General features: G+C 38.8%; 1 protein-coding gene across 1 annotated transcript; it reads right to left on the bottom strand.

Annotated features, from left to right (window-relative positions):
- Window positions 1-24,326, bottom strand: NAAA (N-acylethanolamine acid amidase). The gene is made up of 11 exons (XM_051964690.1): window positions 23,533-24,326; window positions 22,488-22,652; window positions 20,655-20,781; window positions 17,217-17,307; window positions 14,233-14,309; window positions 13,041-13,213; window positions 12,757-12,819; window positions 10,037-10,103; window positions 9,653-9,681; window positions 1,602-1,682; window positions 1-778 (listed from the first exon to the last, which is right to left on the bottom strand). Exons 1-10 carry the CDS (start codon window positions 23,784-23,786, stop codon window positions 1,613-1,615), a joined length of 1,116 nt encoding a protein of 371 aa, XP_051820650.1. The 5' UTR covers window positions 23,787-24,326; the 3' UTR covers window positions 1-778; window positions 1,602-1,612.

Genomic DNA, 24,326 nt, shown 5'->3' with positions numbered 1-24,326 from the left:
TCTTTATAAAACTTTTATTCAATTGTTCAAAATGATTTATCAATTTGTTGTCCAGCTCAGCAATTGACATAATCATAGTGATGGCTAGGATAATGGCTTATTATTTAAAAGAAATAAGAAAATAGGTTAGTTTTTTAAAATTGATTTGAGTCAGGAGAAATTTTAAACAGAACTTTCATAAAACATCAGAAATAACAATAGAAAAATATAATAAAAAATCATGCTTTCATTATCCAAAATATAAGGCATCATACAGGCTCAATGTTTATATCTATTATAATTCTATTTCTTTCCCAAAAATCTTGTAGCAGTGGATACACAGCCAGCCCTGAACTCAGGAGGACCTGAATTCAAATTTGACCTCAGACAGAGGTCACTTAACACTTCCTGGCTGTGTGATCCTGGACAAGTCACTTAACCCCAATTACCTCAGTGCAAAAAAAAAAAAAAAAAAAAAATTCATCTTCATCAGTTCACTTTACAGGAGAATAGCCCAAAACATGAAGAAGTGGACATCTGTCCATAACATCCACAACCTGTCTTTTTAGAATCTTCAAATTGGGATAAATAAAATCGGGAAAATTCTAAAAATCATTTTAACCCCTTTGGGCTGTAGCTATCATCATCCTCTTTACTAACCCTGATTTTATAGGATCCCCTTTGGATACAGTAGAGCATGGATGTCTCCATATCAGATTATAATACATTCACTTGTGTTTTTTTTGGCTTAATTTTGTTTCTCATTGCAGTGCTAGGAAAATCCAGCTTTTCTTTTCACCTGTTAGAAGAGAAAAGTAAATGAATTTTTAAAAACTCATCTTTCAAAGTATCAAGGATTCAAAGCAAATCAAATTTTAAAAAACACTTGGGGATATGGAGGCTTCTCTTAATTTACCATCATTTAAGTGCATCAATTAGCACACATTTTGTATCTCAATGATGCCCAAAGAGCCAGAGTTTAAAATTCAGGAATAAGCCATGCTTATAGCTGCAATATCGTTATGCCATAAGCACAGGGCAAACCAAACTTTTGGTGACAATTCTGTAAATTAAAGAGATACTATTACTACTAGCTCAGGATATGGTAACATCTCTGTGACCAGCCCCACCCAAGATCTATTCTTGGGTAGTCCCAGGAGCTCTACATAGACTCTCAGACTTGTCACCACTTCTCTTGGGTGGAAACACATTCAAATTCAACCTCACTGTTGTTGTTCAGTCATTTCAGTCCAATGCTTTATGCTTTTATTTCAGGTTTTCTTGGCAAAGATATTGAAGTGGTTTACCATTCCTTCTCCAGTTACATACAGGGTTAAGTGATATGTCCATGTCTATTATTATAGTTTAAAATATTTTTCAATCCAATTCTACAAATATTGAGTATCTATAATGAGCAGAGATTTGCCAAGAAAGATACAAAGACAACTAGTTCACTCATTAGTTCTGCTCCCAGGGAATTTACAATCTAGTGGGAGAATAAGATTTTCATGTCATCTCATGTCAAGCATGTGATGTAAGGTTCCTTTCCTTTGAAAGAGAAATCTCAGCCAGTGAAATAGTGGGCATTTATCTCTGCAGTTTTTACTCCTGTTTTTACTTACATATTTTGCCTTCAGTTTCTGATATAAGTCGTGTATTTGTCTGGCTTTGCAGCACTCATTACTGTTGTATAAATTGTTAAACTGAAAGAAAAAAGAGAGAAAGGATTGTCCATGTCTATCATCATTCCTGATGAATATAAAAGCAAAGAAATAAGGCAACCATGATCACATAAAGCTTTTCTGGGTGGGAGACCAGACTAGCTATCTGTGACATGAATACTTCAAATTCAGGACCAAAGTCCCTAGAGCAGAGCTAACATTAGCACACAGGGCATCTCTTCGTACCCTTTGTATACTCAGTGATGCTGAAGGGGTTAACTGGTTGATCCCACCTATTTTGCACAGGCTCAGGACACTATTATGATCCTAAACTTGCAATTTTTAAGTTTCCCAAAGGGTCCTAGACTTGGGATGACCAATCACACACTCCAGCTTGTCCCAAGCAGATTCCATATGTCCCAGAGTACTGATGTCCACTAATTGGGAGCAATCGCTTAGTCAGGAAAAAATTATGTGGGGAAACAGTGTAATGATGCATTTCCATTCACAAGTCTCTGTATTAGATAGAAGATAAATACATATTGTCAAAGTCCTTCCATATAAATACTAACCTACTTCAATGGAAAGAGTCCTCACAGGGCAGCTAGATGACCCAGTGGACAGAGCTCTGGCCCTGGAGTCAGAAAGACCTGAGTTCAAATCTGACCTCAGATATTTATTAGCTATGTGATCCCAGGCAAGTCACTTAACCCTGATTATGAAGAAAAGATTCTTCACAGACTTAAGTTATATATACACAAATCCCTAGCCCCATCTGCAAATATATATGTCTGCATACATGCCCCAAGGATGGGCAGTATGTAGCAGTAAGTGTCAAATTTGGAATGAGAAGGCCTGGGTTCAAGGACTGGTTGTGATATTAATGTTTATCACATAATATTATTGTTATCTGTATATTACTATTATAGTTATACATAGTTCTTAGGGGACATAAAATTTCCCTAAATGCATCTAAATTACATCAATAAAATAGAGAAAGGGGGCAGGTAGGTCATCAAATCTGGCCTCAAATATTTAACACTTCCTAGCCGTGTGACCCTGGGCAAGTCACTTAACTCCAATTGTCTCATCAAAAATAAATAAACAAATAAATAAATAAATAAAATAGAGAAAGAATAGATCAAGAATTGGACATAAACTGAAAGAGCTAAAAAAAAAAATTAAAAACCACCAATTAAATACAAATTAGAAAATTTAAAACTCAAAGGAGAGATTAATAAAAAATGAAAGTAAGAAAACCATTAGACTAATAAAAATAAAAGCTGGTTTTATTTAAGAAATTTAAATAAACCTTTGTTTAATTTGATTTAAAAAAAAAAAAGAAAACCAAATTATGCAGATCAAAAATGAAAAGAGTGAATTCACCACGAATGAAAAGGAAATTAAAATGACAATTAGGAGCCATTTTACCCAGTTGTATGCCAATAAATCTAACAATCAGAATGAAATGGATGAATAGTTTAAAAAACATAAATTGCCCCATTTCAGAAAAAGAAACTGAAGAATGAACTTCCAAAGAAAAAAATCTTCAGGGCCAGATGGATTAGACTGCCCCAAACTGGCCAATTTAGAAGTAAATGTTGTTCTACTAATCCCTCATTAAGATAGGTCCACTTCTCATTGTAATATTCATTCAGGTTTAATTATTAATTAGAGTTGGTTAATAATTAATTAGAAACACTCATTCTCCCAAGGAAATATAAACTGTGGGCCCTCCACCATGATTTGTCTTTGGCTTTTGAGAATGTCATTAACCCATTTTATTGGCAATATGCTAGATTATTAATAAAATGATTAACTACCCAGAAACCACAAATATAGAGGAATGTTTCTCTGGAGGAAAAGCCTGAGTTACAGCTGTGGTTCTTGCAATGACTGTTCTGGAAAGAAGTCACTTAAATTCAATCTCACTTGGATGCTTCATTTATAAAACCACGAAACATTTGGTTGGTAATTTCTCACTCCAAAATGATTAGTGAATTAAAAACTTGTCCCTCCAAAAACAGAGAATAGAAATCAACCAATAAGATTCAATGAATGTCTACTAAGTGCCAAGTATCTTCAAGTAGCATATACTCTATTAGAAGCATAATCTATCTCTATAAAAGGTAACTGGGGGCAGGAGGACCTAGAAAAGGCACATAATTACTCCTTCATTTCTTAAAGGCTTATTTGAAAGCAAATGTGTTGTTCAACTCTAACAATCTAACTTGACATTCATTCATGCTATAGATTTTCCAGTAAATACTAACTGTAAGATACTATTTGAAATGTTGTGGGGGGGGGGGGGCAGAATGAAAAGCAAGAGAAGACCTCTGCCATGTGGGTCCAAAAGAGGAGATCCTTGCCTTCCTGGACCAGTCCCTCACATGCATCTAATTTGCTAAATGAGAAAAATCTTTGTGGAAAACAGGAATTTGGAGTGGATCTTGAAGGATGGACAGAATTCCAATCATTGGAAGCAGGGAGCAACATTCCAGGAAGAAAGAGTATGAAGAAAGCTTAAGACATATTTGGGAAATAAATTTCATTGGAGGTTGTGCTTTAAATCAACCATTAAATCTTTATCAGCCCAGAGGAAAATGTGCTCAAGGAAAATCTCCTGGAGGTAAAATCAAGATTTATATGTTGTGGCAGAAAGATCCAGGACAAAAGAAGACAAATGGACTTAGTAGGACACAGCATGAATTAGGGAAGAAGAATCATCCATGATGGTGAACAGATGATAGAAAGAAATCAAGGAGACAAGGATAAAATGTCAGATGTTCAATAGCAGTAATGCAATTCAACAAATATTTATTAAATATCTACTATATGCAACTATGTATGTATCACAAAGCTGGTGATACAAAGACCAAAAATGCAGCAGATGTCTGTTCTCAAGGTACTTATGTTATCATTATACCAATGAGAGTAGAAATGATTAAATGTACAAAAATAAATTCAAATTATATGCAGTGAATAAAAATTAATTTTAGGAGATCTAGAAGGGATTATCAGGAAAGACAGCATTGAAGAGGAAGAGCAACTGAGCCAAACCTGGAAAGTCTAAGAGGAAAATAATATTCCAAATAAAGAAATCATTTCAGGAAATTAACTTTCTTCAAGATAAGACTTGTTTCCTTGTTATTTTTTGTATACCTAGAAGCTAGCACAGTATATATCATGCATTTAATAAAATGCTTATTGAGTTTAATTAATTTTATCATAGAGGCAATTGGGAGCCATTGAAGCTTGAGTAGGGGAGTGACATGATCAAATCTGTGCTTTAAAAAAAATTGTTTTAGCAGTTATTTAAAAGATGAATGGAAGAAGAGAGAGATGAAAAGCTAGAAGACCAATTAGGTTACTATTAATGTGGTACAGGTGAGAAGTAATGAGGGCCTGAACTAGGGTTGTGACTGCATGAAGAAGGAGAATGGGCCAAATACAGAATTTGTGAGAGAAAAAGGATGCAAGATAGAATTAGGAGGATTTTCACACTTAGGAATGGAGTGTTGCTGATTACCCAGCAAAAGCAACAAACAAACAAACAAAAAACAGCTGAGAGAGAATGGCCAGAGGTAGGACAGGAGAGGGCATTATTAAAAAAGCTGAAAGGAAAAAGGGTATCCAAGAAGAATGAGTGATCACTAATGTAAAATGCTGCAAAGCCCTCACAAAGGGTGGAGACTGAGAAAATGCCATTGGATTTAGCAATTAAGAGATCCTTGATAATATTAGAGAAGGCAAGATTGAGTCATGTCATAATTAAGTCCAGAAGCCAGATGGGCAAGGGTTAAGAAATGATAATAGGGGAGAAAATAAAGAAAAGTACAAAGTCATATTCTGTGATTGATAACAAATAATTATAATTCATGACATAACACCACTTTTTTCTACAGGTTTCTCACATTCCCTAAAATAAGCATGAAACCTTTCCTCCCAATGTAGGTAAAAAAATTTCTTGACTTAGCTATTTTCAATAGTACTAATACCCCCTTTAACTTTTAGGGGGAACCCTGAAACTGCATCCCCCTTTGGGGGAAAATACTGAGTCTCAAACTCTCCCAGACCCAGAGAGGGGCAACACCCTTCCCCAAAAGAGTAATCTCATTCAATTGGAAATTTTGGCCTGGGGCATAGTCAATATCCTCTATTGAGTGGCTCAAATTCCCAGTGAAGTTATCTCATTTAATTTTGAATTGAATTGAATTGAAAAATCAGTCTCTCAGATTCATCCAAAGATCAAAAAAGCCTCAAACCTCAGAAGGCTAATAAAAGGCGATTCTGAACCCCAAATCTTTGCCAAATTCCTAATCAGGAGTTTTGCCGGCTAAGAAAGCTTTCTTCTTGCTAAAAATAAATCCTCTTTTGCCATACAGACTTCGGGTTTGCGAATTCTTTCCCAATAAACCTGTGATATCAACCAGAGGGAATCTCTTACCCTCAATTTGGTGGCTTGGTAAGAGGATCTCCAAGAATCTGGCCGAGGTAAATGCTTTTCTTGTTGTATATAAGGATAGGACACCCAAAAATTCCTGGGGAAAATTTGGGTTGTTGGAGCTCCATATTCCAGCATTATTCTCTCAGAATTCCCCTGAAAGGGAAATTCCTGTATTTTCTGCCCCAAAATCCCCTTAATTAGGGAGTTTTGTCATCTCTCTCCCCATCTCTAAGGACATCTAAAAGAAGGACAGAAGCGCTATAGAATCTGGGAATCTAAGGCTTGTGGCAAAATGGGACAATTTATTTCGATCCCTAAAGATTCTCCCTTAGAAAGTCTCTTAAAAAACAGAGACAAATTCGGCTTGAAAGATCTCAAAACTAAAAAGCTTAAATTAAAACAGCACTGAAAGATGTTGCTTAAGTTTGCTAGAGGGAAATCAAACCCCCTCCTTCCTGCTCCTCTAGGAACACAGGAGCCTTCCTTTGCACCCCTATGTCAGTCCTTAGCAGAAGTTTTCTGAACCTCTTCAAAGCAGGATCTTATGTCCTACAATATTTCTTTAATGCTATCCCCCTCACCTGAACCAGATCCTGAGACTTCCCAACCCCCACTCCTCAATTCTTCAGATACAAGGAGTGGGACCCCTTTTTCTCCTCCTCAGGACACTCTACCCCTGGGAGAAGCAGCAGACTGTCAGGGAGAGACACTCAGAGCAGAGGAGCCTCTTTCAATGTCAAATCCCTCCCAGACTAAACTTAGCCATTGCTCTGAGGACCCCACTCAGCTTTTTGAGGGGTCCAAGGCCAATGCCCTCCTTGGTTTGTCCTGGGGAGACGTTAATGTTAAACAATCTGCCCCAGATACACAGAGGAAGCTGCAGAAGCCAGTTTTGAACCTTCAAATTTCTCCCTCTCAGCTGCTAGAAACAGCTTTTAGAGTCTTTAATGATAGGGATCAAACTCCAGCAGAGGAGAGAGAACACAGAATTAAAGCGAGACATGGAGAACAGTCTCTACTCTTGGCTGCTGCCGTTTCCGGGAACCACAGAGGTTCCTGCTGTAGATGTCATGGAAGTTGTCCAAGGAGACTCCCCAGTCCTTGTCCTGAGTTTGAGCACGAGGAGCACTGGAGGAAGGACTACCTACAGGGGACAAGCTGCTCCCCCAATGCCCTACCCTCTGGCAGGAGTTTGGGGCTTGGCCAAGCTCCCCCTCGCTCCCCCACGACAGCGGAACCCTGGTTGTCCCCGGATGTGGCCGGTAGGACCACTGAATTTCTCTTTGCTATGGGGACTTCTTCCTTCTCACTCTGGTCTCTCTTAACCCTCTTCCCAAAGAGTGGGGATTGCAGGGAAACTTAAGAACTGCCTTGAGACCTGTCCTCTGCCTCGCCAGCTTGGTGACCTGTCATGGTTTAATGGTAAAATTGGGGACCCAATTTTCTCTTCTCAGGCCTCCAGATGGTCTTCCTGTGCTGCTTTCAAAGATTCCCTCTGAAACCTAGAAGAAAATAGATTTCTCGGCTCCAGCCTAGTCAGGATTGAGAAATTTCTTAAAGTACAAAGTTTTAGCTACAGAGTTAAGAGATTTGGAGCCCTTTAACTGAAGTCTTATCAAAAGACAGAGCCGTGCCCTGGGTGATCCCACAACTGTCACCTATTTCTCAAAGAAGCTGGACTCGGGATGGCCTTCCTGCCTCAGAGCGGTGGCTGCCAAGGCCCTTTTAATTGAAGAAGCCTCAAAACTAACTTTGGGACAGTCATTGGAGGTTCTAACCCCCCAGCTAGGAAAGCTGTTTGGATGAGAGGCATTTATGATAGCCTCATCTTCCCCCAGCCTTCCTCCGGGTGGGTTTCTGGTCCCTGGTTTCTGTCCCTAGTAGCCTCCATATTAAATACAGAGCATTTTAGAAGCCAAAGGGCACAGGTGGGAGGCTTGCCAGGTATCAGGCTCTCCTGCCCGACCTGACTGTACGGGTGTGTCCCACTCTAACTCCTGCCACTCTGCTCCCTGATAACACGCAGTCAGGAGACGTCATTCATACTTGTGAGGAAGCTTTAAATTCTGTCTACTCCAGCCAACCTGACTTAAGGGAAATTTCCCTTGACAACCCATGATGAATGGTTTACAGATGGGCTGAGCTTTCTTGAAAATGGGGAGAGAAAGGCAGGTTATTCTGTGGTGACCCTCAATGGCACCCTGGAAGCTAAGCCCCTGCCCCCTGGGACTTCTGCCCAGAAAGCTGAACTCATTGCCCTAACAAGAGCTGTGGAACTGGGGAAGGGGATGAGAGTGAACATCTATACTGTCTCTAAGTATGCTTTTAATATTTTGCGTGCTCACGGGGCTATATGGAAAGAAAGGGGACTTTTGACAGCAAAAAACCCTCCTATCAAATATACAGGAGAAATTCTACAGCTATTACAAACTGTCCACAAACCCAGAGAGGTTTCAGTCATGTTTTGTAAAGGACATCAGAAGGAAGATTCACTTCAAGCCAAGGGAAATAGGGTTGCAGCTCTAGCTGCTGGGACTGCTGCCCATTCACCCCTGGCTTTGATCCCCCAGCTCCCTCATTCTTGTACCCCCTCTTAAAGCCCACCAGAACAAACACCCTTAAGCTAACTTTTAGCTGTTAAACTTCCCCCTCTCCTGTCAAACTGAAGCAACTACAGAAGATGAGATCTTTGTCCTGTTACCCAAATGAATTTAGGGGACTGCTTGAGGGGGGAAAATGATGTAAATTGTGTCCCCTTTAACCTTTGGGGGCCTCTCAAACTGCATCCCCCTTTGGGGGGAATTCCTGAGTCTCAAACTCTCCTAGACCCTGAGAGGGACAACATCTTTCCCAAAATAAGTAATCTCATTCAATTTGAAATCTGGGCCTGGGACATAGTCAACATCCTCCACTGAGTGGCCCAAACTCCCAGTTAAGTAATCTCATTCAATTTTGAATTGAATTGAAAATCAGTCTCTCAGATTCATCCAAAGATCAGAAAAGCCTCAAACCTCAGAAGGCTAATAAAAGGCAACTGAACCCCAAATCTTTGCCAAATTCCTAATCAGGAGTTTTGCCTGCTAAGAAAGCTTTCTTCTTACTGAAATAAATTCTCTTTTCCCACACAGATTTCAGGTTTGTGAATTCTTTCCCAAGGAACCTGCAACAATAAACAGAGGGGATCTCTTCCTCTCAACTCTCACACCTCCTCAGTATAATGAGCCAAGCTAATTCTGAAGGATTTATGATGAAAATTCTATGAATCTTCAGAGAAAGAACTAATGGAACCTGAATGCAGATCAAAGCAAACTTTTTTTTAACTTTATTTTTTCTTGGATTTTTATTGTTTTGTTTTCAGAACATGACTAATATGGAAATATGTTTTCTATAACTGCATACGTGTAATCTATTATCACATTGCTTGCCTTCTCAATGAAGAAGAGAATCTGGAACTCAAAATTTGAAAAAAAAATCTTAAAAATTGTTTTTATGTACAATTTGGAGGAAAACAAAATGTTAAATTTAAAAACAGACTTTCTTAATAAATGACATTAAAGGTACTTACTTGTTCAGAACTGGAATCACTGACAAAACCTACATTTAAAATAAAAAAAATCCTATTATACACAAATTCTTTGAAACAAAACTAAAATATAAGTAGGACAGAAGGGAGCTGACATGACAGTAATTAGACATGGAGGAGAAGTGAATTTTTTCACCTAAACAAGTTCAGAAATTATCAACCCCCTTCATTAAAAATAAAGTAAAAGTAAAAATGCTTCAGGTAAGAAACATTTCAACACAAATAATTTTTTTCAGTCTCTGATAACCAAATATAATTTGCTACATTTGTCTTCAAATCTTGTCATGCTGAGGCACTATTTTATTATGTTAATATATTTCTGAATAATTTGTACAAAAATTTCAAACAAAAACAATCTTAAAATACCTTAAAAAGTGTGTCCAAGTTGATATTTCCCTGTCCAGTTGCATTAAGGGCCTTGATAGCAGGGGTTCTGTGAAGGAAATCATTGATTGTTAATTTACAGATTCTCTGATATACATTTGAGATACAACAAATCACAAAGTTACAAAATTTATAGTGGAAAGGGACATACACAAGAATCTAATAAAATCTAAAATAGAATGCCCACTACATCTGTTGTTTGTCTTTCATTCTTAAAGAGGACCATGACATCACGGAGGTGAAACCAGGACATGTTAGTGAATTGGATTTAAGTGAGAAAGGGTTGTGCAAGGTCACCTCCCTCACTTTCCCTTCCAGAAGTATTCTGGTCCAGTGGCAAAATATAGATCAAGAGGACTAGAGATGGTCCTGGATGAAATGGGAGACCTTGACCTTTTTAAGCTAAGGTCTCCAGCAGGTCTCAGTTTGTCTGAGGTTAAATCTCCCCAATAAGTGACCCATTTGCCTTTGTTCTCATTGTTAGGAAATTTTCCTGACCCCAAGTCCAAATTTGCCTCTTTGCAGGGTTTGTCTTCTGAGTCAAGTAGAACCGATCCAACCCTTCCTTCATGTATAAATCAGCTTGTATACAAAATGTGTAAATGTGTACACAATCATATATAAATCTAGTATGCTTTTACTAGAAGAGAGTTCTCTTCTCCTGGCTCTACCATTCATATCTTCACATGGCCTGGGCACAAGGTCTCTTGCTATCATAATTACTTTATTCTGGATACTTTTCTGTTTATCCATGTTCTTCTTAAAATCTGGCACTTAGAGAACTGAACACAGTATTTCAGAAGTAGTCTGATGAGGTCAGAGTACAACAGAGCACTGACATTTTCTTAATCCTGGCAATTATTCCTTTCTAAATACCACCAGAATTGCATTACCATTTTCAGCTGGTACAACAGCAGTGTAAACTAATACTGAGCATGCAGTCCACTAAAATCTCTTTTCTATTCCTCCTTTCTACAGCTGAGTTTCAATTAGTGTGAATCATGAATATAATTAAGGAATTGATTTTTGGACTCAAATGTATGACTTTGCTTTTTGATATCTATTCAATTTTACCCAGTTAGAGTCAATTAAATGTTTTTGTGCATCAAAAAAATTTTTGGATCTTGACTTTGTCAGCAAGGATGTTTGATACCTCTCCAAATCTGTATCATCTACAAAGTTGCCAAGCATGCCATCTGTACCTTTATTTAAATCATCAATGAAAATGTTAAATAACACAAGACTAAGTTTAGTTTCCTGAGTATTCTACTGTAAAGCATTTACTATAAAGTACCTCCTCTCCTCTGTACTAGGCATTTGACTAGAGTTGGAGACACAAAGAAAGAATGGCACAGTCTCTGCTCTCAAGGAGAGCATATTTTATCATCGGAAACAACTTAGATGTATATAAGTATATGCTGAATAAATATATATTGGAAAAACTACAAAATAATACAAGGTATTTAGGGAGAACACTAAAAGTAGAGATTACAGACAAGATCTCTTGTGTAGGAGATGAACCTTGAGCTGCACCTCAAAGAAAGATAAGAATCCTATGAAGAGTAAGTGAGGAGGAAAAGCATTCCAGCCACGGAGGATGGCTGGTTGAAAGGCACAGAAACAGGAATGGAGTATTTAATGTATGAGAAACAGAGGGAAGATCAGTTTGGCTAGATCACAGGGTAGCCATAGATCTTTTGATCCATAGGATGCACAGATTGAGTTTAGTGTTGGGGGAGAAGAGAGAAGGAAATCTGTAAATCTGAGCCAGAAAAATTTTTTTTAATCTTTTTTCAGTATAATTGGTATCTTTGTTATCTTATGTTTTTTAGTTTATATGTTTAACAACATTATTCTGAGGAGTCCATAAGTTTTGCCAGATTGTCAAAGGGGTCCATAACATATTAAAAAAAAAAAAGGTTAAGCCCTAGATGTAGAGTATGGGAAGGAGAATATTGTATAATGATGCTGGAAAGATAGGATGAAGCCTGAAGCAACAGGGAACCAGTGGAGTTTATTAAGCTATAGAATGTAACAGTTGGTTTTGCAGTTAAGAAGAATGACTTTAACAGCTGTGTGGAGGGAAGACTGAAATAGGAAGAGACCTGAAGCTGGGAGATCCATGTAGAGGTCCCACAATAACCAAGAAAGAGATGGGGAAGACCTGAACTAAGGTGGCAGCTATGGGAGTAGAGAGAAGGGGTCAAATGCAAGAGATATTTTACAGGTCCAATGGTAAGATTTGGCAACAGATTGGCTCTGTGGGGTAAGAGAGATGGAAATAGAATATCATGCTCAAGTTATGAACCTGGGAGGTTAAAGAGATGGTGACATCTTTGACAGAAATGGGGAAATTCAGCAGAAAGGAGAATTTTTTTGAGGAAGCGGACTTACAGATTTCACTTCCAAGTTGACATGAAATAACTAATCTTACCTACTTATTGAGTTGTACTTCCACCAACTAATCTCCCTATTGCCTTTCTCAGCAAGGCTAGACATTCCTTTAGTGAAATGGCTGCTCCTAAGGCTACCTTTTCAATATCATTCTTTATATAATCATAACACCACCAAAAAAAGCCAAACAAATTCCTGGGAAGACATGTTTCTCAGTTCTCTGGCTTTCCAAGCTGCTGGGTGAGAGGGTCGTCCTTTTTAATAGAGAAAATGAACCTCAGTCCCCATCACTGAAGTTATGTGTGTACCTTCGGTCATCCCACTGGGGAACTGGTTTCCAGTGATCGTAATTTGTCTCAACTCGGAACCACCTACAAAAGAAGACATAAAAACAGAAACTGAGAAAATAGTCCTATGTTTGCCTTGTAGAAATATATAATGTTGATCAAAATTTAACATAAATGTTAAGTAAAATATTTATATTTAATATTTAAAGAGTAAAAATATAATTGTTTATCAGTACTCTTATGAATTTGATTGATTCACAGATATCAGGTGTCAGCAAATAGAGGAAGTGCCCAATTCTACTTACTCTCCATTTGTGGGATCCAAAGGCCAGATGTCTGCAGGACTTTCTCTATTTCTCGTGATGACCACCCCCTCTTTGGGAGACACACCTCCCACAATATAGTAAACATCCGCAACAATGGGTGTTTTGGCCAGTTTGATCACAGCAGCTTCAAAGTTCTCAGCTTCTTCCAAGGTCTAAGCAAAAATAAGATAAATGAAAACCATCAATCTTGTACAAACAGGTGACAGAAATGTCTGCAAAATAGAGCAAGATTTGGTTTATTTGTTTTTTATTACAAACTTAATTATATGAAATTTGATGCAATTACATGAAGTCATCCTTAAGAGGTACAAGGAAAATTCATGAAAGAATCAGGTAGGAAGCAATGAGCCATAGGAGAAAAAGTGATAGAAGATGCCTCTCAATAACCTTTAAAAATTGGTTCATTGAGTCCAAAAGAGAGATTTGAAGAAGAAATCAGCTCTTGATATCTTGATGATAAAACACATGTTGTTTGTCCTTTGTTCATAAAGAGAACCAATGACATTAGGAGAGTGAAATCTTAATTTTCAAGTGAATTGGACTCAAGGGAGGTAGGGTGTGTAAAATCATCAGCCTCACCCTTTTCTCTAGAGTTCTCAAATTCAGTGGTAAGACATAGCTCAGGACAACTTGCAATGGTCCAAGATGTAATAGGAGACCATGGAATTTTTAAATTAAGGTCTTTTCCAAGTCTCAGTTTGTCTAACAAAACAGCCATTTAGTAATTAAAGACTAGATAAGAATTGAAGCAAAAGATGTAGTTTACCTTAATAAAAGAATCAGTCTGGGAAAGTTTCTGGACAGAACAGAAACAATTGCTATTTACAATTAAATAAAATATTTATATATAATATTTAAAGAGTAAAAATATAATTGTTTATCATTACTCTCTATGAATTTGATTGATTCACAGGTATTAAATCCCAAACATCAAAAATGTTCATGATATTTTGTATTGGTCACCTACTTACTACCATCAGGATCTTGCTGAAAACACTGGCCTTAAAGTTTTCAAGGACTTTGCAAATATCAAAGTAACTGTTTAGGTACTTGTTAAGTAACATAGCTTCCTTATTTTAATAACATTCATATGAGATATGGGACATCAGAATATGAATAGTCATACAGAAGACAAAGTTACATGGACAGGTTCAACAGAAAACATACTTACATTCCTAAGAAGCCAGCTCACAGGACAATTTTTTCTGAGAAGAGCTGCCACTGCATTCTCCCACCAAAAACCTTTATCTATAAAATCGGGGAAAGAATATCAGGGCAGGAGCAAAGTTTATTGATCACTACATAATATAATTGATAAAAATAAATAATAGACAATCTACATTTGCTGCTCAAATAACATTCTTCTAAAAGTCCCCAAATCTAGTTAGTTTCTATTTTACTTCCAGAATAACACACACTCGGAAAACTTGGCAGAAGGAATGTGATCAGAGGAAGGAGGAGTCTCAGTAGGTTAAATGTTGGATAACAGCTAGTTGTTGAGAGTTAGTTAAGTCTGTATATTCTAGTAACCAAGGTATAAACGATCTTTTTATAGATCTACTAGACAAGTACAATTTATTTCTTCATAAACATAACTCACTCCAAACTGCACTCCAGAATCCCTTGTTTACCAGGGTTGCTGTTTTTGTAGGAGTGATGAAGATAGAGGGATACTGGGAATTCCATTGAGGAAATTTCTATCAATAAGTCTGCATCTGCTGCTCTGTAACTTAGAGTTTCTTAGGATGTATAAGAAATTAAGTGACTTGTCCTGGATTGTGTATATCATAAGTATTGCTTGAATCCAAGTCTTTTGAACTCTGAGAATAGCTTTTTATCCATCATACCTTTCTAATTTTCCTAAACAAAAAGGCAGAGAGTTATTTTTAAGAATAAGTAAGATAGCCTCAGAGAAAATTCTAAAGTCAGAGATTCAAATCCCAGCTCTGCTATTTTCTACCTGTGTGAATGTGAGCAAGTCATCTTATTATCTGGGTTTCAGTTTACTCATCTGTAAAATGAGAAAGTTGAAGTAAATGGCTTCAAAGATCCTTCCAAGTCTAAATTTGTGACTCTATGAAAAATGATTAAGTGAATACATGATAAAATGATTAAAAAATGCTTGGACTAAATAATAGAACAAAGTTTAAGAATTTTAAACAAAAAGAAATTATTAATTTAAAAAATCAATGCTAAGAATTTGGGGAGATAATACATCATCTACACATTCACAACAGATAAGGAGAGGAATACTGGACATAGTCTGAAATGCAAATGTATCCCAGCTTGGAAAGAATTCACTTTTGAAAAGTTCAAACAAAAGCTCAATCCCATGAGCTGAAATACTAGAAGCGTGAGAGGTTCTCAAGAATAAATGTTATTAACAATTGTCATTAATTCTAATGTAGGAGAAAAGAGAAGGAGGGGAAAGCAAGGCTATCTTAAAGAGCTATGTAGGGAGCTCACCAGTGAAATAAGAAAAAGGATACATATAAGAGACAGAAAGAGAAGGCAAAAGACTAGGGGAAAAAGATGGCAAAAAGGGTTATTCTAAGGAAGAATAACATTTTTATGAGTAGATAATGCTAAGACTGAGGAATGGGTTTTGTCTTTATGCTAGTTATGCTATAGGCAAAATCAAGGGCTAGGACAAGAAGAATTAAGAGGGAATTGAAACCTAAAATAAGTAAGTGGAAGTTCTAAGAATACATAGCTTCCCTAAATAAGTTTGAGTTTGAATAAACTATACCCCAGAGTGTAGTTAGCAAAGATTACATGGCAGTGTACATATGATGCATTGCCAATACTGCCAAGAGGGTCAGGGGAAACAGACTAAGATCTCTTCCTTTCCCTTCAGTGGAAAAGTCCCAAAAGAGTTTAGATATACTCAATAAAGAAACACAGACACAGAAAGGGGGAGGAAGGGAGGAAAAAAGAAAGAGACAGAGAATCAGAGAGACAGAGAGAATGAGGGAAGGAAGAAGGGACGGGGAGAGACAGAGAGAGAGAGACAGACAGCGACAGAGAGACAAAGAGAATAAGGGAGGAAAAAAGGGAGAGGGAGAGAGAGACACAGAGAGAAGGCAATAACAAAATTTTCTCTCCTTTTAATATCTACTGAGTAAGTCACTCTTCTCAGCTCAGTGACAAATCCTCTTTGATATTTTTACCATTAGTGGGACCAAGATACCAATCAGGGCTATATCATCCCAAAGTAAAAGGCTATGGGGATTTTCATCTAACAGAGAAAATCCTTCAGCACTGAGCAAGGGTAAAGGTATCTCCAGAACAGGCCAGGGGATTCTAGCTCAGCTCCATGAGCAACCTCATAGGTCTGTCCCTATATAAGCTCCAAACAATTCACCCACTACAAATAAATATGTAAAAAATAAAATAAAATAAAGAACTAACTAGACTAGAAACTCTGATTTCACTTCTGTCAAAAGTTGCATAACGAAAGCAACCAAAAAAAATTCTCATCTCCTCCCCCAACAAAACTGGGTTAAAAGCTAAATCTAACGTTAAAGGAAAGCCTTTCTAAAGTCTATCAGGCTTAGGGAACTGAGTTTTCTTCTTGTGGTATTTGAGGAGAATTTGTAATAAGATGGGGCAAAATCTATGAATTCATGGGGATAGGGAATTCTCAGTAACAATAGGCCTTCTATGATACAGATCAGCAACTATCATTCAGTATATAATTATTAAACAATTTTTAGTCTAGAAAGCATGGATTTTTAAAAAATATATATTTTAAACTATTTCAATATAATTAGTTTCCTTTGTAATGCTATCTATTTTATTTCATGTACTTAAAAATATTACTTTGAGAAAAGCTTTACCAGATGCCAAAGTGCCAAAGACACAGAAATGGTTAAGGACCTTGTCTTAGAAGTTACCTGGGGTGCTAAAAGACAGGTTAAGTAATCTGTCCATGGTCACACAATGACTTAAACCTGAGGCCATGTCTCTACCCGTTGTGCTTTGTTGCCTCTCAGTTCTGTGCCCCTGGCACATGGTATTCCCAGGAAGTGTCCCATTTAAACATTAATTAGGTCTGGCTATGTTTAACTTGCAAGATTAGCTATTTAGAGTGCTAAAGGTGTAGGAAGGATGGTCAATAAGCCCAATAAGATGCATGAAGGTTCATCTGCTCACCTCGTTCATCACCAGAAATTGTAAACTTCTGTGGACTTTGTCCAGTCCATAAACCTACATAACCAACGAATGTAGTGCCTGTGTACGCAATCTGAAATCAAAGGAAACAAGAAATTATCCTACAATTCTTATCTCAAATCCTATAACAGATTTACTAAGGGTTTCCCTCCTCTCCCCTACTCAACATCCTTGTGAATTTCAGTTAAAAAATAAAATATAATTCTACAACAGCTTCTAGGGGAGAGGTCCTAGCTGTCACCATTTACAAACTTCCTGACTTGTCTATCAGCCTGATTTAAACAATGCTGAAAGTTAGGAGTGGCAATATGATTTATTCATTCTTTATTTATTTCACTCTTATCCATGTGCTAAAAAAAGATACCAAAATGGTACCAATTTGAAATAGTAAATAATGTCCTCTTACCTTAGTCCCAAATAATTATAATAAATTATATGTTATCTATAAATATAAAATAAAATATTATAAATATAATAAATAATTATATGATTTGAGATCACAAGGGGATCACAGACATCATACAATCTTACCTTTCAGAGATAAGGAAAAGGAGAACCAGAGGAAGGGAAATGACCAAAATCAACTGGAAATTTGGGATTCAAATACAGGTTTCCCTCAAGCACATCATTTCAGAGAGTAGCACCCATAAATGTCTTAACCTTGTTTTGTCTCATTTTCCTCAACAATGATTTAGGAATAATACCAATTGCTCTTCTCTCACATTCTCCTCACTGTGAGGAACAAATAAGGAATAATAAGAAGGATTCCTTGGGGAGTCCACTTTACTATCAACTCAGAAAGCAGAAAGTTTATTAATTTAGTAGACTAAATCAGAAGTCAAGAAGTCTAAATTCTACTAATTGATCTCCCTAACTCTATAAATGCTTTTAGAGAAAAGTTCTACCTTCTGATTTCCAACAATAAAATAGGGATCATCTAACCTACCACTAACAGCATAGAATAGTGGATAGAGCTCTCAGCTTGGAATCAGGAAGACTTCAATTCAAATCCCAACTCAGATCAGACACTTATAAGCTATGGTATAGTGGGAAATAAACGGCTCCTTTAAGCCTCAGTTGGTTCATTTGAAAATTGGATATAATATCTATCTCGTAGGATTGTTGTAAGGAACAAATGGGAAGCTAGGGACACTGCAGTGGATAGAGCACCAGGCCTGGAGATTCATCTTCCTAAGTTCAAATCCAGCCTCAGACACTAACTAGCTGTGTAGCCCTGGGCAAATCACTTAATTATGTTTACTTCAGTTTCTTCATCTCACTTAACAAAGTAAGCTGAACAAAGAAATGTAAACCTTCTGGTATCTTTGCCAAGAAAACCCAAAATGGGGTCACATAGAGTTGGACACAATTAAAAGAACTAAACAAAAAAAAAAAAAAAAAACAACAACAAAAAAGAAGAAAGAATATAGTATGGATAAAAGTGCTTTGCAAACCTTTAAATGTAATGTTAATGTTGACTTATTATTCCTAATAAACTGAAAAACCTCTTGATAGATGTTTCATATTGCTCCAAGTACCCAACTATACATGTTAGAGATGTACGCAACTACATGTTAGAAATGTCCCTGAAGTTGCATTGAGTTTTCATGTGTGTGTATAGAACCTTGGAATAAAGTCAATACCAAATTCTTATCTTTCATATATATTATATAATTTTAACATATCCATATTTGCAGAGCACAAAAGTTTTAAAAGTCTATGTACATATATTATCTCTCTCATAAGAACCCCATGAGGAAAAGTGGATGATATACTCTCATTTTGTTGATAAGGACACTATAGTGAACAGAGATAATAGGAATAATCCAAGATCAAATGGCTAATAAATGGTGGGCCAAAAATTAAATTCCAAACTTTTTGACTGGGTGGCTTTTTTGCTCAGCCTTATCACTAGATCACAGATTTCAGAACTAGAATGGCAAACATTTACATAATACTTTAGGATTTGCATAGCACTTTACAGATGTTATCTCATTTTTTTTCCTAACACACTGAGAAGTGATGATGATAACATTCAGTTGTGTCCAACTCTTCATGACCTCATTTGGGGTTTTCTTGGCAAAAATACTGGAGAGGTTTGCTATTTCCTAAAGAGAGAAATGATTATTTCTCTCATATTAATGACCAATTTATTGAATTAGGATTAAGATTTTCCCTTTATATTTCTTCCTTCAGAAACTAGCCCCTGTAGGTCTTTCAGCCTATCTGAAGAACATTGCTGATGGATGAGATTGCTCAGATCCTCTGGGTACATGTTTTTCAATCTTGGCTGAGACCCTACCCAACTAGAAGACCTTATAAATAAGATCCAATCTAGGTAAGATTTTGCCGTCAGAAAATAAATCCCTGTCCTTGGAATCTTCCATTAGAATTTATGATTACCGGGACAGAGTGATCTGGGTAGATTCTCCAGCTTGCTAGAGGTGGCTGAGTCTCATAATTAGGTAACCTTCTCAGCAAGAGGAGTTAAAGACTTTTGGCCCACTTCCTCATTTATGTCCACCTCCTTATTGATTTCTAACCATCGGAGCTGATTTTTCTCCTTTTTCCCAAAGGCTTTTTAAGCATTCAATGTTCTCTTGGGGGGCATCTTTGGTTTACAAGAAAAAACCATGGACATCAATCTATTATGTGCTAGTCATAATTGATAAATTGTTAGTTATTCAGGAATGATATTTCTTAGGCTTTTCATTTGTTATACTTTTCCAGTTCATTTTACAGATGAAGAAACTGAGGCAAACAGGATCAAGTGACTTGCTCAGGATCACACAGCTAATAAGTGTCTGTCTGAAGCCAGATTTGAACTCAGGAATATGAGTCTTCCTGACTTCAAACCCAGCATTCTATCTGTTATACCATCTAGCTTTCCTTATTATCCTTATTCTTTAGCTATAGGTTGTTTGTTTGTTGGCATATTCTCTGTCAGAATGTAGATTCATAGTTTTAAAAAAAATATTTCATTCTTTGTAATTGTGTCCCCAGTAACAAGCATGTTCCCAGCATAAAGGAGGCACTTAATAAAAGTTTGTTGATAGATTTTGCTTTGCTCTCCAGCACCAAATATGTTACCTGGATTTAATAAAAATTCATTTACAAAAGTACTTACATTTTAACATAAGAAGATTGAAAAATAGATGTCTTTTTTTTTCTATTGGATTTTTTTTTTAATCAACAAGACTGATAAGAGGGCTGCTAATCTATTAGGCTTGCAAGAAAATTACTGCTTTATCTTAACCAGTTGATCTAAATGAGAAGGAAGTAAAACTTGACCTTCCATTTTACAAGAAGAACAATACTATCATCTAATCCACTAACTTCTAAATTCTATACTTAAAGCATATTTGAGCATCATGCCTCTTATTGTGGATTGTATCAATTCATTCCAGATTCCTACTGTACCTGCCCATTCTTTAGGTACTGCACATCGATTGTCAACTTTTTCAAAAAACTTCCAAATGCATAATCCAAGTTCCGACCATGGTAAATGTTACCACTGACATCTTGGGCGATGATGCTGGTACAAAATCTGAAAATAAAATCGAGGGAGGGAAATCCCACCAAGATGAGCAAATAAGAAAGCAAAAAATGAGGAAGGAAAAATAATACCTTCAAGTTTTTTAAAGTAGTTTTTCATAAGCAAACCATCTCTTGCTTCTTTGAAACTGAAAAATGTGATATAAACCCTGACCACAAATCCATATTTATAAGTGTTCAGTCCTTTTGAAAAAAGATTGCTTTTTTGCCAAGCTTATATGATTTCCATATACTATTTTGTTTAATCTTTCTGGAAAAGATACTGGATCGATTTGCCATTTCCTTCTCCAGCTCATTTTACAGATAAGGAAACTGAGGCAAATAGGGTAAAGCCAACTTGCCCAGGCTCACACAGTTAGTAAGTACCCAAGGCCAGATCTGAGGCCACATGAATCTTCCTGTCTCCAGTCCCAGCTGCCTATGAAATTAAGACGTTTTGAATTCAAATATAGCCTCAGACACTATCTGTGTGATTGGGTAAATCAGCCAACCTCTGTTGATCTCACTTTCCCTCAACTGTAAAATGGAGATAACAGTATCATTTATCTCTCAGGGTTGGTGTGAGAATATTTGTAAAGCACATAGCCCAGTGTTTGGTGCATAGGAGGCTCTATATAAATGCTTATTCCCTTCTCTTTCTAGGGGCTGGTGCCTTGCTCTGCAAACACAGGCATTTAATAATAAATATTTGTGGTGTTTTCTTCTTTAAAATATAATGGTTCTCTCTGGGAGCAGGTTTCTTGGGGAGGTTTTCTGGAGGCAGCCTTAGGTGCAGTTTAAAGTAATAATCACCTCAAATGCAGCCAGGTGCTAAAAGTTCAAATCTTTTATTGTGTCCTTCAATATAGCCCGGGTAGTTTTTCTTAGAGGCCTCTCTCTCTCCTTGGTTCTAAGAGCTCTTGCAGCTTTATCCTTTGCTTCTGCCTTTGCTTCCTTCAGCCTCCAGCCAGTACCAAGGTGAAAGATGGAATGGATCTGACTTTGTCTCTGAGAGAGGGTTTCTCTCTGAACTGACTTGACACTCCCCTCTCAATCTTTTCAGCTGAACTGACTTGACTGGCTCACTGAAGCTCTACTTATGCTCCTTCTCCGAGAGTGGGATTATGGGTTTCCTCCCAGAGTGCTCTCTGTTCTTGCTTATATGAGCTCTCTAAAGGTGTGAACACAAGCATTGTTTCTATCAGAATTGGCAACTTATCACCTTGGAAAGATTCCCTCTAAGGTATGAACCAATAAGCACTGTATCACTTCCATTGAGTTAATACTAGGATTCTAACATCTCCCTTGAATTATATCACCTTGTTTCAAGTTGAATTAACACTAGGATTCCAACAAATATTAAAATTTTAAATTAATTTAATTAATATTTAATAATAAATATTAAATGTACTGAAATGGATTCTGAGCAACTAGTTACTATTCCTGATTGGAATATAACTTCTGATTATAATACTATGAATATTTCATCTTTCTGTTCCTTAGTCTCCTCCCATAGAGACGGTGTGCTATGGTGGGTAAAGCCAGGAAAGTGCTGGTTCCCATTCCACTTCTGATCTTCTTAGCTGTGTCCCTTCACCGCGTCTGCCTCAGTTCTCTCATCTAGAAAATGATGATAATACCCATAGGGGAACAAACTGAAAACACATTCCCTGTGGTCCCCGTAAACTTCTGAGGGCTAGACTGAAGGGAGATACTCACGCGCTGAACTCATAGGCGAGATTGATGAGGATCCCGTCTCCAACACTTAAGCCCAGGGCATCGCACATTCCCCTGATCTCGCCTTCGAAGGGCTGAGGCAGGAACCTGTCCATCTGTTCCATCACCGGTGTGAGCACTTCATGAACCCAGATAGGGACAGTCTCCCTGAAAAAGACAAGGAAGTATTCCTTGTGAATGGGCAAGGAGACGGGCAGTGTAGCCGCTTTGCGGAGGCTCCCGTTTTTCACTGTGGGACAGATTGCTTCTGTGAGCTTCAGGTTCCTCCTCTGTAAAATGAAGGTGTTAGACCACTTCTAAGTCTGGCTTCAGAGCCGGATCTTTCTCGTCGGATGCACCTGAATGCCAGAATCTGTAAAAGCTTGCTTTCTGGACCCAGGGGTCCTCAAACTTTTCAAATAGGGGGCCAGTTCACTGTCCCTCAGACCGTTGGAGGGCCGGACTAGAGTAAAAACAAAACCTTTGTTTTGTGGGCCTTTAAATAAAGAAACTTCCTAGCCCTGGGTGAGGGGGTAATCGTCCTCAGCTGCCGCATCTGGCCCGCGGGCCGCAGTTTGAGGACCCCTTTCTCTGGACACTGTATACACCTGCGCGGATCAAGGCTTCTCCCTTTAACCTGTCACCGCTTGCTCCCAACTTGACTCACTCCTGCCCTTCTGTTAGAGGGCTACGCCCAGCCCGGGAAGAGCGCAGAAGAAACAATTCCACGGTCTTGAAGGGGTCCGCAAAATCGGGGCTGTACAGACCCCAGGGGGACGAGATTTGGAGCTGGAAGAAGTCTACATTTTACAGAGGAGGGGACCGAGGTCCAGAGTGTGGGGCCTCTCACTGAAGGTAACGCAGCCAGCCGCGGAAACCAGATGCTCTCAGTACAATGGAGCGCCTTTTGCACTTACACCGCACTGCCTAGATGCAGAGCCGAGTTCCCAGGCCCGGCCCGGCCCCTGGAGACCACCAGCCAGCGGGAAGGCAGCGGGGTCACCCCCAGCCCGCCCCCTCCCCGCCCCCCAGCTGGCCGCTCACTGACTCGATGACGGAGTTTAAAGCTGTCCGCAGGAAGCCGGGGTCGAAGTGCCGCAGCACGGGCAGCCAGCGCTGGGTGGCCGCCTCGTCCAGGCTCACGTTAAACCGAGGAGGAGCCAGCCCGGCGGCCGGGTTAGCGGGGCCGGCCGTCCCGCCCGTCCCCAGCAGCAGCAGCGCCAGGAAGAGCGTGAGCCCCCAGGACCCCCTCCAGCCCGGGCGCGCTCCAGCCCGGGCGCCCCGCACAGCGGTCCAGCTCATGGCCAAGGCTGTCCCGTTTCGCCCCAGCTGGCGGGGGCCACCGGCTCGCCAAGAAGAAGCCGGGCGGGCGGCGCGGAGGAGGGGCCTGGGGGTGGAGCCGGGGGAGGAAGGGGGTGGGGCGTAGCTGGACTGGAGAGTAACTAAGCCGCGGGGGAGGGGCGGGGGGAAGCGGGGTGTGGAGCTCCAGAAGCGCCCTTCGCTTGCAGAACCTAATCCCCAAGTTTCACTTATAGACCGAAAAAATAGGTAAACAAAGCAGGTCCCCCGCTGCCTCCCACACACGGAAACGAAGTCAGTCCTCAGGGGCAGTTCAGACTTTGCCGTAAATACTACAGCGGAGTAATGGAGGCAGAGGCGGCCGGGGAGGCGCGATCTGGTTTGGGCTCCTGCCTCTGACGCTCCGCTGTGTGACTTAGAGAGCCGCCCCTCTCCCAGTGCAGCTCCGAGAGGCGGAGAAGACGCCGTCTCCTTGGGGGGGGGGGGGGTCTTCACCCTTCTTTTTAAAGTTTTTGGGGGAGGGTCAGCAGGAGGCTCTCGGCG

This window comes from Antechinus flavipes, chromosome 6 (assembly GCF_016432865.1).
Source record: "Antechinus flavipes isolate AdamAnt ecotype Samford, QLD, Australia chromosome 6, AdamAnt_v2, whole genome shotgun sequence".
In the NCBI taxonomy this organism is placed as follows: Eukaryota; Metazoa; Chordata; class Mammalia; order Dasyuromorphia; family Dasyuridae; genus Antechinus; species Antechinus flavipes.
This window is presented reverse-complemented; position numbering and strand designations above follow the sequence as displayed.